At 38.9% G+C, this 17,064-nt stretch overlaps 1 protein-coding gene across 1 annotated transcript in view; it reads left to right on the top strand.

The window, feature by feature from the left end:
• The window catches only part of KIF4A (kinesin family member 4A), a 126,954-nt gene that overhangs the window by 77,576 nt on the left and 32,314 nt on the right, over positions 1–17,064 (top strand). Inside the window, exons 14-20 of the mRNA XM_060002620.1 lie at positions 128–184; positions 1,367–1,552; positions 7,907–8,010; positions 8,967–9,111; positions 9,848–9,958; positions 13,706–13,789; positions 14,997–15,110. Of these exons, the coding sequence (XP_059858603.1) occupies positions 128–184; positions 1,367–1,552; positions 7,907–8,010; positions 8,967–9,111; positions 9,848–9,958; positions 13,706–13,789; positions 14,997–15,110 (801 nt within the window). The remainder of the gene's footprint in view (positions 1–127; positions 185–1,366; positions 1,553–7,906; positions 8,011–8,966; positions 9,112–9,847; positions 9,959–13,705; positions 13,790–14,996; positions 15,111–17,064) is intronic.

The raw sequence follows: 17,064 nt of genomic DNA, 5'->3' as shown, positions 1-17,064 counted from the left end.
GGGTATATGTGACTACAGAATTGGTCCAACACCTTAAATGGTCTCTATATACACTTGAAAACAACTAAATAACCCATATAAAACCCACTAGTAAGCTCCTAAACTGAGATATCATTTCTCATTGCAGGATGAAACTGTTGCTTGTATGGCTGCAGCTATTGATACTGCAGTGGAAGCAGAAGCGGTAAGTAATTGGCCCCTTTGTGTAGAACCAGGAGCTTTAACTGTGCCATTTCTTATGATTTATCACTCACCTGAGGAAGAGACTCCCTGATTGCTACCATCCTCCATAGAATGCCTTGGAAATCCAGAAATCTTGAGTGTAAAACTCAGTTAACTATAAAATCCCTAACTTGGATAGTATCTCTCTCTAATAGTATAACTGCTAAGCAAAGCTTCTCAGGGTTGCCACTTTCCATATTTGCAGTCTGGCTTACTGATTTCTTATTAGATGCTAGTATTCTGCATCAACTGTCTAGCACATTAAGACAAAGAAGGAAACAAATTAGGAAATTATGGCAAAGTCAAAAAAGCATTAGAGAAGAAATGGAAGAAAATTTTTTCTCAACATACGTTTCTGTGGATGCAGTGGTTAAGGGCTAAAAGAACCAAGGAAAATATTTTGAGCATTCAAGTTGCAAGAATAGATAAAATGTGTTAGATATTGGCTGATGGCTATAGAGCAGAGTCAGAATGAAAGGATGGACAGTGGTTTGCTTGAGACAGCTTTTTCTCCCTAAAACAAATATATGTTGGTATTTTTTATATTCTGAAAGAAGAAAGATAGGAGGTAAATCAGGTGCCAGAGGTCAGCTCTGTGAGAATAAATGAAGCCTCTTCTCCATTTCCACCATTACCAAAGTGCCATTTCCAGAGCCCTCTCTCCTCTAATAAGGTGAAAGTAAGAAGTGTTGGCCAGGGCTTCCCTGGTGGCGCAGTGGTTGAGAGTCCGCCTACCGATGCAGGGGACACAGGTTTGTGCCCCAGTCTGGGAAGATCCCACATGCCGCGGAGCGGCTAGGCCCATGAGCCATGGCCGCTAAGCCTGCACGTCCGGAGCCAGTGCTCCGCAACGGGAGAGGCCACAACAGTGAGAGGCCCGAAACTTGGTTCACTCTAAAAGAATCAGTTAAAGGATATAAGAAATAAGGTTCTTGTGAGAGCAGAGAAATAGGTTAGCTCAATTTACTTCTGATGTTTAAAGCAAATGTTTGAGAAGCTACAGTTTTAAAAGAACAGAGGTACTTAAAAAAAAAAGAACAGAGGTACTGATAATGGAGAAGTGGCTGTGAGACTTGATGAAACAGTGCCTAAGGAACTCCAATTGCTTTTTCCTCTCACAAATCATTATACTGCTCTTTTCCAGCAAGTGGAAATCAGTCCAGGGAGCAGCAGGTCTTCTGATGGTTTCACCACTCAGCATGCTCTACGTCAAGCTCAGATGTCTAAGGAGCTGGTTGAGTTGAATAAAGCCCTTGCACTGAAAGAGGCCCTAGCCAAGAAAATGACTCAGAATGACAGCCAACTACAGCCTATCGAGTTCCAGTACCAGGTACAATATTTACTAGGGCACGTAATGTTCATGTCTACCATCTCTCTTTAGTAGTATGGGAAGAAAGCAGGCACACCGTTTTTGATGATGACAAGGCAACATAATGTGCATAGTACAACTGGAGTTGTACTGCTGGTTAAAAAAAGGATACATTCGGGCTTCCCTGGTGGCGCAGTGGTTGGGAGTCTGCCTGCCGATGCGGAGGACACGGGTTCGTGCCCCGGTCTGGGAGGATCACACATGCCGCGGAGCGGCTGGGCCCGTGAGCCATGGCCACTGAGCCAGCGCGTCCGGAGCCTGTGCTCCGCAGCGGGAGAGGCCACAACTGTGAGAGGTGTGCATACCGCAAAAAAAAAAAAAAAAAAGGATACATTCAGTATAAAGAAACTGTAATTTTCTTTCATTTAATCTAATACCTTACTTATGCAACAGGTATTTAATAAATAGTTAGATAATGTTATAATAAATGTGGTCCCTACTTGTAGAGAAATTTTGTTCTAATAACTATGCTGGGATTCTAAGAAAGGTACATCTCTTAGTAGACAGTCTGGGTTATAGTGAGAATTATGAAGACACTTGTAGTGGATGTCACATGACTTGGCAAATGGCTAAACTGCTTTTCCTAGTGGTAGTCCTAAGTGGCCCTTGCTAATTAATAATCAGGTCTTTACTTAAAGACAAGTCTTGGGCTTTTAGGTTGTCCACAAGGTTACCCTTGCTCCAGACCTTATTTTCCCCTGTAGCCCGGTATTTCCCATCCACAAAGGGATGTTAGCAGAACTGGTAGGGGGAAGGGTGGATTGCTTTCCCATTCAGCTATATCCTATCATCCCCAAAGTCCTATATGCTGTTCTCGACAAATCCCTGTATTAGTCATACATTTCTACCACCAGTTCCCCTAAGTTTTCAGAGTAAAAACAAGAAAAGTGTTTCTCCTAAATAATTTTCACTTTTTTTTCCATAGGGCAGAAGTTGCTTCCAAAATAATAACTGAGTTGCCAGTAGAGGTGTTATTTCCTTTTTGTTATCACAGTCTTAACTTTTTTTTTCAGTCTTAACTTTTTTGAAACTTATTTTTTATTTATGTCACACAAATGCATGTATATCATTTTTACAGGTCAAATAGTACAATGCTCAGAAAAATAAAAGCAATCTCCTGCCCTACTACCTTCTCTCCTATTCCCTAGGTTTATAGTTCAAGTTCTTTAAGCTGTTTCTTCTGACATTTACCTCCAGATTTCTAGATAAGAGTTGGTAGTATAATTATGTTACTTTAAAATTTTTGGACATTTTCAATTGACTTCCCACTATGGGAGATGGGAATATAGCTCTCTTATACATTCCCCCATGCACAGTGCCTCACCTCTATCTTTCAAAATGGTTATATCACACTTTTTGATTAAATGAATATTTAGTGTTTAAATTTTATGATTACGTAAGTTTTATAACTGAGCCACATAGTATACTATGATTCCATTTCCTTTCTTATACAGCCTTTTGCATTTCCTGAAGTTAATTTTGGGAGTTCCCTGGCGGTCCAGTGGTTGGGACTGGGGGCTTTCACTGCTGTGGGCCTGGGTCTAATCCCTGGTTGGGGAACTAAGATCCCTCAAGCCATGTAGCATGGCCAAAAATAATAATAATCATCACAATAGTAATAATAATCTCATTTTTTCATTTACTTAGTCTGCTATTTACCTGTCAATAATTTATCTCCAAACTTCTTAACAGAATTATAAAACTCCTCTCAGTAGTCAAACATACCAGGTAATTTATCAATCCATTTCTTTCTTGAAGACAACCCTCTCGGAATCTTTTGTTCTGGTTTGCTTTCTCTAGGCCTACTGCTCAGCCATCAGCCTGGGACTGTCGTCCTGGGAACCTGCTTCACTTCTCATCTCTGTATTGAAACCGATTCCATGTCTTCCTCATTCTTGGGCTACTCCTTTGTGTTGGTGGAGTACAACCCAAACAGCTTTCTGAGAAAGTGTACATGAAAGGAAAATGTTTTAAACCATTGCATGCCTGAAAATAGCTTTTTGTTGTTGTTGTGGTGGTGGTGGTGATGGTGGTGTTTCTTACACTTGTTAGTTTGGCTGGGTTTAGAATTCTACAGTGGAAATCGTTTTTCTTCAGAATTTTGAAGGCTTTGCTCCATGGTCTTCTATTTCCAATGTTGCTGTTTAGAAGTCCATTATAATTCCTGATTCTTTTTATTTGACCTGTATTTTCCTCCCCTCTGGCAACTTTCAGGATCTTTTCTTTATCCCCAAGTATTCTTTAATTTCACAATCATGTGCCTTGGTGTGGATCTGTTCTCACTTATTGTGCTTGCTGCTTGGTGGGTCCTTTCAATCTAGAAATTTGTATTCTTCTTTAGTGGGAAGTTTTCTTGTATTATTTCTTTAATAATGCCCACCTCTCTATTTTCTTTGTTTTTTCTTTTCTTTTTTTTAGTAAATTTATTTATTTTTTTGGCTGCATTGGGTCTTCGTTGCTGCACATGGGCTTCCTCTAGTTGCGGCGAGCAGGGGCTACTCTTCACTGTGGTGTGCGGGCTTCTCATTGCGGTGGGTTCTCTTGTTGTGGAGCACAGGCTCTAGGTGCGCGGGCTTCAGTAGTTGTGCACGCGGGCTCAGTAGTTGTGGCTCACAGGCTCTAGAGTGCAGTCTCAGTAGTTGTGGCGCACGGGCTTAGTTGCTCTGTGGCATGTGGGATCTTCCTGGACCAGGGATTGAACCCCTGTCCCCTGCATTGGCAGGCAGATTCTTAACCACTACGCCACCAGGGAAATCCCTGTTTTTTCTTTTCTTGCACTCCTCTTAGTCAGATATTGGATCTCTTAGATTTAGTCTCTGCTTTTCTTATCTCCTCTCTCCTATTTTCTATTTCTTTGTCTTTTTATTCCATTCTCTGGGAGATTTCCTTGCACTCCTTCTGGTGAATTTTTTTATTTGTCTATTTCTAAGATTTTTTTAAAATTCTCTAATTGTTCCTTTTTATAGCCTTCTCTTCTTTTTTTTCATGGATGCAGTGCTCATCTCTAAGGATAGAAATTAAATTTTGTTGAAGTTTTCTTCTTCCTGCCTTGCCTCTGTTTCGTTCAAATTCCCCTCTTTAGTGTGTTTGATTTGGTCTTTCATGTAAGAAGCTTTCTTCAAATTTCCAGTGATCTTTGGTTGTCCATTCATATTTAACAGTGAGACACTAATAGCCAATAGGAAGTTCTGTATGCATAGGTTTCTCTGGGCTGGTCAGTTTCCAATAAAGAAATCTTTCATTCTCTTGCCTGGAGTTGTGTGGGGAGAGTAGTAATATGCCCTATTTCTGGTAACTCAGAGGAAATGAGGGAGTTGAAGTCTCTCCAGTTATATACAGACTTTTATTTAATTCCCTATCAGTAGTATGTTACTTTATCCCTGCCTTTTGCTGTGTCTGCTGCCTATGAGTCCAGCCTGTCAGGTTCAGCCTCTCCAGAGAGGAAACCTCTTCTCCTCTTTGTGGTGCTATGGTACAAATTAGCTTGTTACTTCTTGACATTTGTCCTATAGGAGTCATAGTTTAGCTTTTTCTACTCTAATTCAGTTACCACTTATCCAAAATATTTTCCTCATCCAAAAAAGTTTGTTTATATCTCTTGACTGCTCTCTTCATCCTTATTGATTTATACCCTTTTGGGAGGTCATTTTAGTGGGTTTTCAGGAGAGAGCAAGTTAAATACATAGCTCAATCTTCCATACTAACAGGACATAAAATGCAGCCTTTTTTAGGTTGAATGTATTTTGGCCTTTCCAGGATAAACGAAGGATTAACGATAAGGCTGAGAAATTATTCCTCTCTTCTTGTACTCTTGCCTAGAAACGCAGGGACATATGTTCCCCCAGTGTACTTCTAACCCTATGAGGGGGTGCTAGTAATGATCTATAGCTATAGCTGTAATAAGATAACTTGTCCTTTTTTTCCCTTGGAATCAAATATGCTTGAGCTTCCAAACCTTAAAGTTAAAAGGAAATAAATTCTTAATGTTAACAGTACCTTTTAATCACATGTAAATGTCTCTCTTTTTCTAAGAAATAAAGGTAATTTTTTGTTCTAAACAATATTTTTCCTATCACTGTAAAGAATTGCTATAGAAAAATCTGAGGAGGTATAAGTTCTTGTTAGTGAAGACTACCATGAATTATAATAGCCCAGGAGTCAAATATTTGAATAATTTCCCTTGTGGAGCCAGTGAGACTATTAACTGAATGTGGCATACATAATGAAGAGATACTATTTTTTTACCCATCCCATTGGTAAAAATTTTGAAGTGTAGCAATATCAAATGTTCACAAGGGTGCAGGGAAATAAGTACTCTCATACATAGCTAGCGAGAGTGTAAACTGGAATAACCACTTTGGGGGACAATTTGGCAGTATCTATTAAAATTGAAAATGTGTACCCCCATGACCCTGTAATCCACTTGTCTCTACCCTAGAAAAACCTTGCACGTGTTCACAGAAGGCATGTACAAGAATGTTTCATTATGGCAACAAAAAGAATGAGATAGATCTGTATGCACTGATATAAATAAACCTCCAAGACCAAGTTTTAAAAAAAAGGCAAGTTACAGAATATTATCTACATATAATGTAACTCTGTTTATCTTTAACATATTTCAGTAAGTACACACATACACATATATATATGCACATGTGTGTGTATATATTATTTTAAAGTCTATTTATTTACATATATTATTATATATTCTAGGCATTTGCCACAATATACTTAGTAAATACACACACACACGGCATTTACATTTCTATGTAAATGTCTAGAATATGTACATGTCCATATACATAGTATGTGTCTAGGGAAAAAGTGTCTGGAAGATCTGGACCAAGCTGATGACAGTGGTTACTTCTGGAGAGAGGCCTGGAATTTTGGCAGGGGTAAGGAAGTCAAGGGGACTTGCCCTTTATATGTATTATCTGGATTATTTTTTACAAGAATGTTTTCATGTGTTACTTCTATAAGTACACATACACACACACACACACACACACGTTATTGCCAGTTTAAATATACAGGGTATATAAAGCAGTGAGATTGGTTTCATTGATTAGATTGAAATGACTAAAAGTATACTTCATGGAAAATAGCTCTTGCCTATTTAGGTACAGCCCCACCTAACCTGCCTCTGCTTCTTTTTGTCATTTCAGTACTGGTCTAAGGCCCTCGTATAATCTTCTTGGCTACCAACCACTCATTCAGTCAGTTTCCTTTAATCTTTTTTTGGTTATGAGAACAGGAAGGAATCTGTTCATTGAGTTTTCCCAATCTTGGAAAAACTACCAAACTTCAGTTTCTAGAATTTGTTTTCTAAGTGCATGCAGAACTGCAGTTGCTATTGAATGCATACGTTTGAAAGTTCAGAATATAAGAATGTTTGTGCAGCTCTTTACAGTTTACAAAGTATCTTTACTTTTTATCTTATTCAGTCTTCCCAACAACCCTGTGAGGTAGGTGGTGTTAGTTGTTTACATAGATAGGAAAACTCTCGGGGGTCCCCAAGACCACCCCCAGGTTCAATGATTCACCAGGAGGACTCACAGGACTCAGTGTAAGATTTATTACAGTGGAAGTATACAAAACAAAATCAGCAAAGGGAAAGAACACATGGGGCAAGGTCTGAAGGAAAACAGGTGCAAGCTTCCAAGAGTCTTCTTCCGATGGAGTCACATAGTATGTACTTAATTCCTCCAGCAATGGGTTTTGACAACATGTGTTGTCAAAATGTTGTCTATCAGGGAAGCTCCCCTGAGCCTAGGAGTCCAGGATTGTTAGCAGCAGTAATTCATGTAGGCATTCTCTGCCTAGCACATACAAAAATTCTAGACTTCCAGAAGGAAAGCATGTGTTCAGGATAAATCATTCTGTTTGCACAGTTTAGGCATAATGAGCCACTCTTATCAGTTAGGAGATGGTGGGAATCCTACCAAAATCCAAGATCCCAGACATGAGCCGAGGTCCAACTTGCAAGCCAGGTCTGTTTTTAGGATATCAGTCTCAGGCCTGCCACAGTAACTCTTGTTTGCATAGAAACTAAGACTAAAAGAGATGAAATGGCTTTCCTTAAGTTGTTTAGATAGAATGTGCTGGACTCAAGGTTTAAACCCAGGCCTTTGGATTCCAAGTTCATACTTTTCCCACTATATAATTTCATTCTCCATCAAATCAAGTACAAATGCTTTTAGTGTGCAATCGAAGTGGTAAAGTTGAATGCCTAGTTCCTTAAGACATGAGATGTTGAAGTGATTTTCTTGCTTTGCCTTTTAATGTTTTCTTTCTCTCGACCTATAACGTTTCTAGGATAACATAAAAAACCTAGAATTGGAAGTCATCAATCTGCAAAAGGAAAAAGAAGAATTGGTTCTTGAACTTCAGACAGCAAAGAAGGATGTCAACCATGCCAAGTAAGAAAAAAGTCAATACTATTATTTCAAGTCCCAAACTGTGTATGAAAAGCCATAGACGAAACAGAGAAGTGAAAGAGCCATTTCCTGCCCCTACAGGATTTAAACCTAATTATGGAGAGGAGACCTAAAACAAAAGAAAAGCTAAGGAACTGAGATTTTAAATAACATCTCATGGTGACAGTAAAAGAATGCCATAACACAGCATATGATTAGCAGCCAAATAAATTTCTTAGGCAGTAATGGCTTTAAGAGTTCAGAGGCAGGAGATATCAGTTCAGGCTGGCATGATCAAGGAAAGCTTTATAAGAAGTTAGCATTTGAGCTGTATTTTGAAAGGTTATCAGACCTACCAGACAGCAAGAGTTTCTTTGTCCCTGTGCTGATGGTAAATTAGTTTGTGAATAGAATTAATACTCAGGCTAGCAAATGAAAAATCAATCTAGCCATCCCTTAGCCGGTTAAGAATAAAACCAAGACAAATTACCAGAATATCCTACACTCCCTTAGACCTTTGCCTTTATTGGCTATTCTACCTTCTTTTTACTTAGTGATTCTGTTATATCTCTCTATAGTATCTAAAGTTCATGTTCTTAAAAGTTATGTTGAATGTTTACTTTCTATCTCAGACTTGTGTAACAATCATCGGAATTATTCCTTAGGCTCAAGTGAAGTGAAATGCCTTCAAAGAACCATCCTTTTAACGCAGAGTGGTGAGAGAGTAGTGTATTGAGGCAGCTACATTGTTACTTACGCAAAAAATTTCCTTTACTCTTTAGCTCCCAGTGTTGAGATGGTTTTGGTTGTTTGGGTGGGATTCATTATTTAAAGATGGCTATGTGACTGGCCGCCTATTTTATATATATCAAGGTTGTGAACCTGGGAGTCTAATATTATGTCTTTTGGAGTCAGACTTTGCTGCTGCTAGTCCTCATTCCTACAACATCTGTGTTTAGGTTGAGTGAGCGCCGCCGGAAACGTCTCCAGGAGCTAGAGGGTCAAATAGCTGATCTGAAGAAGAAACTGAATGAGCAGTCTAAACTTCTGAAGCTGAAAGAATCCACAGAGCATACCGTCTCCAAACTGAACCAGGAAATACGGGTAATAAACTCTCATCCTTGCATTTACCCTATAGAAACTTACAAACATAGGCGTTTTATTTAGAATTATACTACAGAGGTGTTTGCAGGTGAGAAAGTAGCAGGCAGGGCCCATCATTTCAAGTGTTTGAATCTCTACAAATGTCCCTTTTGTAGGACATTGTGCTAGCCATCTAGAATCTGAATAACAAAACTCTGCTTTGACATTCAGAGTTTTAATGTTAGATTCTCTGAAACCAAAGGGCGAGGATACCTTAATATTTAGTGGTGACATTCTGACCACTTTCCATGATCATGTGGAATAATTTTGCAAAGTGGTTGCAAAACAACAGATACATAGAGAAAATTTTCAGTCATTGAATGTTCAACTTCTGACATGTACAAAGTGGTGGTTACAGGTCATTGTACTGAAACTATTCGAATACAGTGGTTGCTAGGTAGATTTGTCCTTGAGACTTAGTAAATACTTCCTTGAAATTTCATTTATATGCAGTGAATTTAGGGCTGGATTTAGCTTGTAGGTACATTTTTTCTATTATTTCTTCAGAGCGTTCATTTGTATAGTCTATGCAAGAATAGCAAGTGGTATTGCAAACGTAATCAGAAAATCTGTTGGCAGGCTTCTCAGCTCAGCTCTGGATTTTTTTCTCTCTTCTTAATGGTTAGTCTATCCATCTGTACATCAGCCCAGAATAAGTGCAGATGACTACTATTCGTGCTGGTTTTTGTTTCTACAGGTGATGAAAAACCAGCGGGTACAGTTAATGCGTCAGATGAAAGAGGATGCTGAGAGGTTCAGACAGTGGAAGCAACAAAAAGACAAAGAAGTAATCCAATTAAAAGAACGGGTAAGTAACTACAATTTCTCAAAGTCCTACCTAATGAACCCTTTTCTGGGCTGACTAACATTAAAGCTTCTCTTCAAACAGCTGGTATCTCTAAATATATGATACATTCATGAATTTAACAACTATTTATTAAACGTCTACTACGTGCAAGATACTATCCACTAGATACCATGGAAAATAGAAAGATGAGTAGTATATGTGTTTTGCTCTTGAAGACTATCTTGTCTAAAGGGGAAAATGAGACATACGCATGATTTTCTTCAATACACGAAATAAAGAGACTTGTGCTTTACAAATAGTCTAAAATACCAATGTAATTAAGAAAGGGAAGCACACTTCCAGTTGGACTGAAAAGACCTTGAACAATAGGGAGGATTTTGATAGAGATAAATGCAGGCATTCCAGATAAATGGAAGAGCAGGAACAAAGACACAGAGATGACAACTTTGTAGGAATAGCGAATGATCCAGGTGGGATGAAAGATAGTAGGAGAAGATTCCATTGGAAAGACAAGTTGAATCTGGATTGTTAAAGATCTAGGAAGTTTGAACTGTATTTTGTTAGCAGTGTAAAGATTTTTAAGGTTTTTGAGAAACAAAGTGCTATCAGCAAAGTACTGCTTTCCAAAGATACATCTGGGAGTCAGGTGTAGAACAAACTGAACTATTGAGAAACTGGAGGCCAGAACACAAGTTAAGCAGGTATTGCGTCATCCAGAAAGATAATAAGGGCCTGAATTCGAGTAGTAACAATGTTCTTGGAAAGAACATTGGAAAGGACATTAATTTGGGGTAATTTTTAGAATTGGCCAGAATGTGATATGTTGGGTCAGGAAATGAGAGAAGTACTTCAGGAATGGTGACATGAGGAATGGTGGCATGAGGAGCTTTGTGGACTCTCTTCCCAGCAAAAGAAGCACAACTGGTGAAATGTATTGTCCTAAGGGCATACAGCAAGGAACCGATTATTCAAGGAAATCTACTAAATCTGAGTAAGAACAACAATAGTCTGTGGCATATGAGCCACGACCAACTCTCTCCCTTCATCCCCCTCAGCTCCATGTTGCTGAAGCTTTGTTTCAGGCAAGAGCAGCCAAGAGATCTGGGGATCCCTTCTTCCACCTAGCCTCCATGCAGAGGGTGGAAGCTGTATCCCTGCTGCAGAAGACCAGGACTACTGGGGTCTGACTACCATAACCCATCTAATCGTAAGATGTAGGTTCCATGTCAGGAGACCAGCCAAGAAAAATAGGGTATGCTGCCACTGGCCAGCATCCTACTCATAGAACAGAGATGTCACTCAGAGAAGTGGGCTTCTGTCCCCATCCCCAGGTCCTAAGCAGTGGTGCAGAGGATTCTGCCCAGGGGGAGGGGCAGTCCATAGGAATGCAGCTCTCCCTAAGGGGACTGACTTTATTTGGGGACAGAGTCTGGGGACGTTAAAACCTAAAGGTGCTGTCAAAAACAATGGAAATTTTGATGGTGAGCAATTAAGAGGAGACTGGTAGCTCCATGAGAACAATAAATGAAACAGCAGTCGAAATATTCAAAGATCTAATGACTGAAAACTTTCTAAATTTGATGAAAAACATTAATCTACACATCTAAGAAGCTCAATCAACTACAAGTAGGATAAATGCAAAGAGATCAACACCCAAGACACATCATGTCCAATGGTTGAAAGACAAAGACAAAAAACTTAAAAACAGCAAGATAAAATTACTCATCACATACAAAGAAATCCCAATAAAATTAACAGCTGAATTCTCATAAGATCAGGAACAAGACAAGGGTATCCACTCTCGCCACTTCTATTCAACATTGTCCTGGAGGTTCTAGCCAGAACACTTAGGCAAGTAAAATATATGAAAGGCATCCACATTGGAAAGGAAAAAGCAAAACTATCTCTATTAGAGATGACATGATCTTGTATGTGGAAAATCCTAGAGAATCAACTGAAAACTATTAGAACTAATACATGTGTTCAGCAGGGTTGCAGGACATAAGTTCAATGCACAAAATTTGGTTGTATTTCTATTCACTAACAATTTGAAAATGAAATTAAGAAAGTTCCTTTTATAATAACATCAATAAGAATAAAATACTTAGGAATAAGCTTAACAAGTGTAAGACTTATACACTAAAAACTACATCATTGAATTAATTAAAGATCTAAATAGGGCTTCCCTGCTGGTGCAGTGGTTAAGAATCCACCTGCCAATGCAGGGGACACGGGTTTGAGCCCTGGTCTGGGAAGAGCCCACATGCTGCGGAGCAACTAAGCCCGTGCGCCACAACTACTGAGCCTGTGCTCTAGAGCCTGCAAGCCACAACTACTGAGCCCATGCACCACAACTACTGAAGCCCGCATGCCTAGAGCGTGTGCTCCACATCAAGAGAAGCCTCCACAATGAGAAGCCCACGCACCACAATGAAGAGTAGCCCCCACTCGTCGCAACTAGAGAAAGCCTGCACGCAGCAATGAAGACCCAACACAGCCAAAAAATAAATAAATTAATTTTTTTAAAAAAGATCTAAATACATGGAACAATAATCCATGCTCATGGATGGGAAGACTTAATATTCTTAAGTTGGAATACCCCCTCAGATTGATCTACAGATTCAACACAATCCCAACCAAATTTCCTCTAGCTTATTGGTAGAAATTCACATGCTGATCCTAAAAGTCATATGGAGATGCAGGTGACCCAGAATAGTCATAACAATCTTGAAAGAGAACAATACATTTGGAGATATCACATTTCCTGATTGCAACACAACCATCACCTCACATAGTTACCCCTTCTTTTCAGTGTAGGGAGAACACTTAAGATCTACTCTCCTAACAAATTTCAAGTATACAATATAGTAGTATTAACTATAGTTACTATGCTATACATAGATCCCCAGAACTTATTCATTTTATAACTAAAATTTTGTACCCTTTGACCAACCTTTCCCCATTTTCCTCACTGCCCCCATCCCCTCCCCAGTACCTGGTAGCTATCATTCTACTGTCTGGTTATATGAGTTTGACTTTTTTAGATTTCACATATAAGTGAGATCATATAGTATTTGTCTTTCTCAGTCTGGTTTATTTCACTTACCACAGTGACCTCCAGGTTCATCCATGTTGTTACAAATAGCAGGATTTCCTTGTATGTGACTGAATGATATTCCATTGTATATACAGTTGACCCTTGAACAACGTGGGTTTGAACCGCGCGGGTCAACTTATACATGTATTTTTTTCAATAGTAAATACTACACTACTATACTATCCACAGTTGGTTAAATCCATGGATGCAGAACCACAGATATGGAGGGCCAACTGTAAAGTTACACATGAATTTTCGACTGCATGGGGGTTGGCACCCCTAACCCCACGTTGTTCAGGCGTCAACTGTATACACGTACCACATTTTCTTTATCCATTCATTTGTCAACAGCTTAGGTCAACTTAGGTTGTCAACTTAGGTTGTTTCCATATTTGGTTATTGTGAATAATGCTGCAACGAATATGGGAATGCAGATATCTCTTCAAGATACTGATTTCATTTCCTTTGGATATATATATACCCAGTAGTGAGATTGTCAGATCATATGGTCTTTCTATTTTTAATTTTTTAAGGAACCTCCATACTGATTTCCATAAAGACTATACCATTGAAAGACTCTTCAGTTACATTATAAGGTTTTATTTTAGCTAGCTGAATAGCAATAAAAAGTCTGACTCTTTTCTTCTCAGGACCGTAAGAGGCAATATGAACTGCTCAAACTTGAAAGATGCTTCCAGAAACAGTCTAGTGTGCTCAGACGTAAAACTGAAGAGGTAAGAAAATCCAATCTGCTAGGTCAAGTGTATTATCACTTTCAGGCTTGGATGATGGCAGAGGAGTATCCCTTAAATGAGCCAGTGTCCTGAGAAACCAGGGATAACAGTCTTGACCAGCAGTTCCTGAGTCTTGATCCCTGTTTGTCATGAGCTGTCAGCAGATAAAAACCTGATGAAAATGGCACTATTCAAATAAGGATTTTTTCTAATTGGGCTTGCTTCTTTCCAAACAAAACAAAACAAAAAGAGTAATTCTGATATATGACATTTCCAGACGCTTTCAATCTGCAGTGCTTCCTTGAAATTGTGTGCCTCCCCTAGGCTCTAACGGAGTAGCTGTTCACCAGTGTTATGTACATGGAGACTTATAAATGTAGTTCCTATAAGAATTCAAACCCATAGAATTTTTTATTTTTCTTGACTAATATGCTAGAAATTAGAATGTTCTTTCTTTTTTATTATGTTAATATAAATTATTTTATTGAAGTAGAATATATATACCTAAAAAGGGCACAAATATTATGTACATCTCCATGAGTTATTCCAAAGCAAAAAAACCTGTACAACCATCAACCTAAGACAAACAAGTCACTACTAGAACCTTAGAACTTCATCCCCACCCCCACCTGTTCTCTCTCCAAATGACGAGTCCTTCCCTCTTCCTCAGAGGTAACGACTGTCCTGACTTCTAACACTACAAATTATTTTTCCTGGTTTTGAAGGGAATTACAGAGAATGAAGTGCATCTTGTTTCTTTGATTTGGTAGTAGAATTGTAATAAACACCAATGCTGTTGCACGTAGGGGTGGTTTGCTCTAAACTTGCCTTTCAGTATCTTTTGGCACAGGTACGTGAGCATTTCTGGTGAGTTATACCTAGGGGGGAAATGATGAATCACAGGGATTGTGTATGTTCAAGTTTAGTTAATAATGACAAATGATTTTCCATGGTGTTTGTACCAAAGTTTACTCACACCAGCCATGGATAAGAGTTTCAGTTGCTCCATATCCTCACTAACCTGGGGATTGTCAGTCGTTTTATTTTTCATCGTAGCCACTCCAGGGTTTAAGTAAAAGCATCTCACTGGGTTCTAATTTGTATTTCTCAGATGATTAGCTGTATGAATCATCAGATACATAATTAATGAAGAATGTTCTTCTTTCTACCCTTCAATTCAACATTACTATGAGCCATTTTTATTTAGGCAGCAGCTGCCAACAAGCGTCTCAAGGATGCTCTCCAAAAACAACGAGAGGTCGCAGAAAAGCGGAAGGAGACTCAGAGCCGTGGAATGGAAGGCACTACAGCTCGAGTGAAGGTATGGACAACTTGAACTGCCATTTGTCTTATGTACATTGGGAATAGGAAAAAATGGGAAGTAGCTTTCTTTTCGTTTAGAAGTAAACACTACAAAATCTGGAGTTCTACCTGAAAGCATTATTTCCTAAAGATATGATTATCTCTGAACGGTTGTTAAAGACCATGAGTAGTGAACCCTTTCTATCCCTGCCCCTGTTCAGTTAATTTTTAAAGTTTTATTGAGGTATACTTGACCTACAATAAATTATACATATTTAAAGTGTACAGTTTAATAAGTTTTGACACAGATATGCGCCCATTAAATCATCACCACAATCAAGATAAAGTCAATGTCCATCAGGACCAAAACTTTCTTCGTACACCTTTGTAATCCCTCCCTCCCCTCCCCAGTCTATCCCTCTACGCCCCATCTCCAGGCAGCCATTAATCTGCTTTCTGTCACTGGATTTTCTACATAGACGATCACATCATCTGCGCATAGGGACAATTTTATTTATCCTTACCCACTCTGTATGCCTTTAAAAAAAACTTTCTTGCCTTATTGTACTTGCTAGAACCTCCAATAAAATATCGAATAGAATAGGTGAAAAGAGGGCATCCTTGCTTTGTTCCCAATCTTAGAGAGAAAGCATTCAGCCTTTCACCGTTAAGTACGATATTAGCTATAGGTTTTTTGTATATGTTCTTCATCAGGTTGAAGAAGTTCTTGTCTGTTCTTAGTTTGCTGAAAGTTTTTATGATGAATAGATGTTGGATTTTTTCAAAAGTTTTTTCTGAATCTTCTTGAGCTGATCTTATGGTTTCTGATCTTTTTGAGATAATCTTCTTGAGGTGATCTTAAGATCTTATGGTTGGTTGGTTTGTTTTTATTCAGTATGGCAAACGACATTGATTTTTTTCCAACTTATTTTATTAAGGTATAACTGATGTACAGTAAGATCTACCCTTTTTACTGTAGTTCTGCAAGTTTTAACATCATATACAGGTGTATAACCACCACCACAATAAAAATATAGAGTAGTTCTATATTCCCCTATAACACTTTGTAGTCAGTTTCTCCCACATCCATATGCTGGCCCTTCACAAACACTGATCTGTATTCTGTCATTATTGTTTTCACTTTGCATTGCATCAGTGTCATATAACTGGAAACGTACAGTATGGCTTCTTTCACTTAGCATAAGGCATTTGATATTCATCCATGTTGTTGCCTGTATTATTCCATCATATGGATGTTCCACAGTTTATCTATTCGCCTGTTAAAGGTTATCTTGGAGTCTTTTTTTTTCCCTAGTTTTTGGTGATCATGAATAAGGCCACTATAAAGGCATTCACATACAGGTTTCTGTATAACAAAGGTACTCATTTCACTTGGGTAAATACCTAGGAGTGGGATTGCTCGGTCATATGGTAAGTGTATGTTTAACTTTATAAGAAACTGCCAAGGGACTTCCCTAGTGGTCTAGTGGTAAAGAATCCACCTTCCAATGCAGAGGACGCAAGTTAGATCCCTGGTAGGGGAACTAAGATCCCACATGCCGCGGGGAAACTAAGCCTGCACACCACAACTACTGAGTGTGCGCACCTCAACTAGAGAGCCTGAGTGCTGCAAACTACAGAGCCCATGCGCCACAACTAGGGAGAAGCCCATGCGCCACAACTAGGGAGAAGCCCATGCGCCACAACTAGAGAGAAGCCCTTGTGCCTCAACAAAGAGCCCGAGAGCTGCAACAAAAGATCCCACATGCCGCAACAAAGATCCCACATGCCACAACTAAGACCTGACACAGCCAAAAATAAAATTTTTAAAAATCTAATAATATCAAAACAAAGAAGATATACAGACTGCCAATAAACACATGAAAGAATGCTCAACATCATTAATCATTAGAGAAATGCAAATCAAAACTACAATGAGATATCATCTCACACCAGTCAGAATGGCCATCATC

The sequence above is a fragment of the Delphinus delphis genome, chromosome X, assembly GCF_949987515.2.
Source record: "Delphinus delphis chromosome X, mDelDel1.2, whole genome shotgun sequence".
Classification (NCBI taxonomy): domain Eukaryota; kingdom Metazoa; phylum Chordata; class Mammalia; order Artiodactyla; family Delphinidae; genus Delphinus; species Delphinus delphis.
Note: the sequence above shows the minus strand (reverse complement) of the source record. Positions and strands in the feature narration are given on the sequence as shown.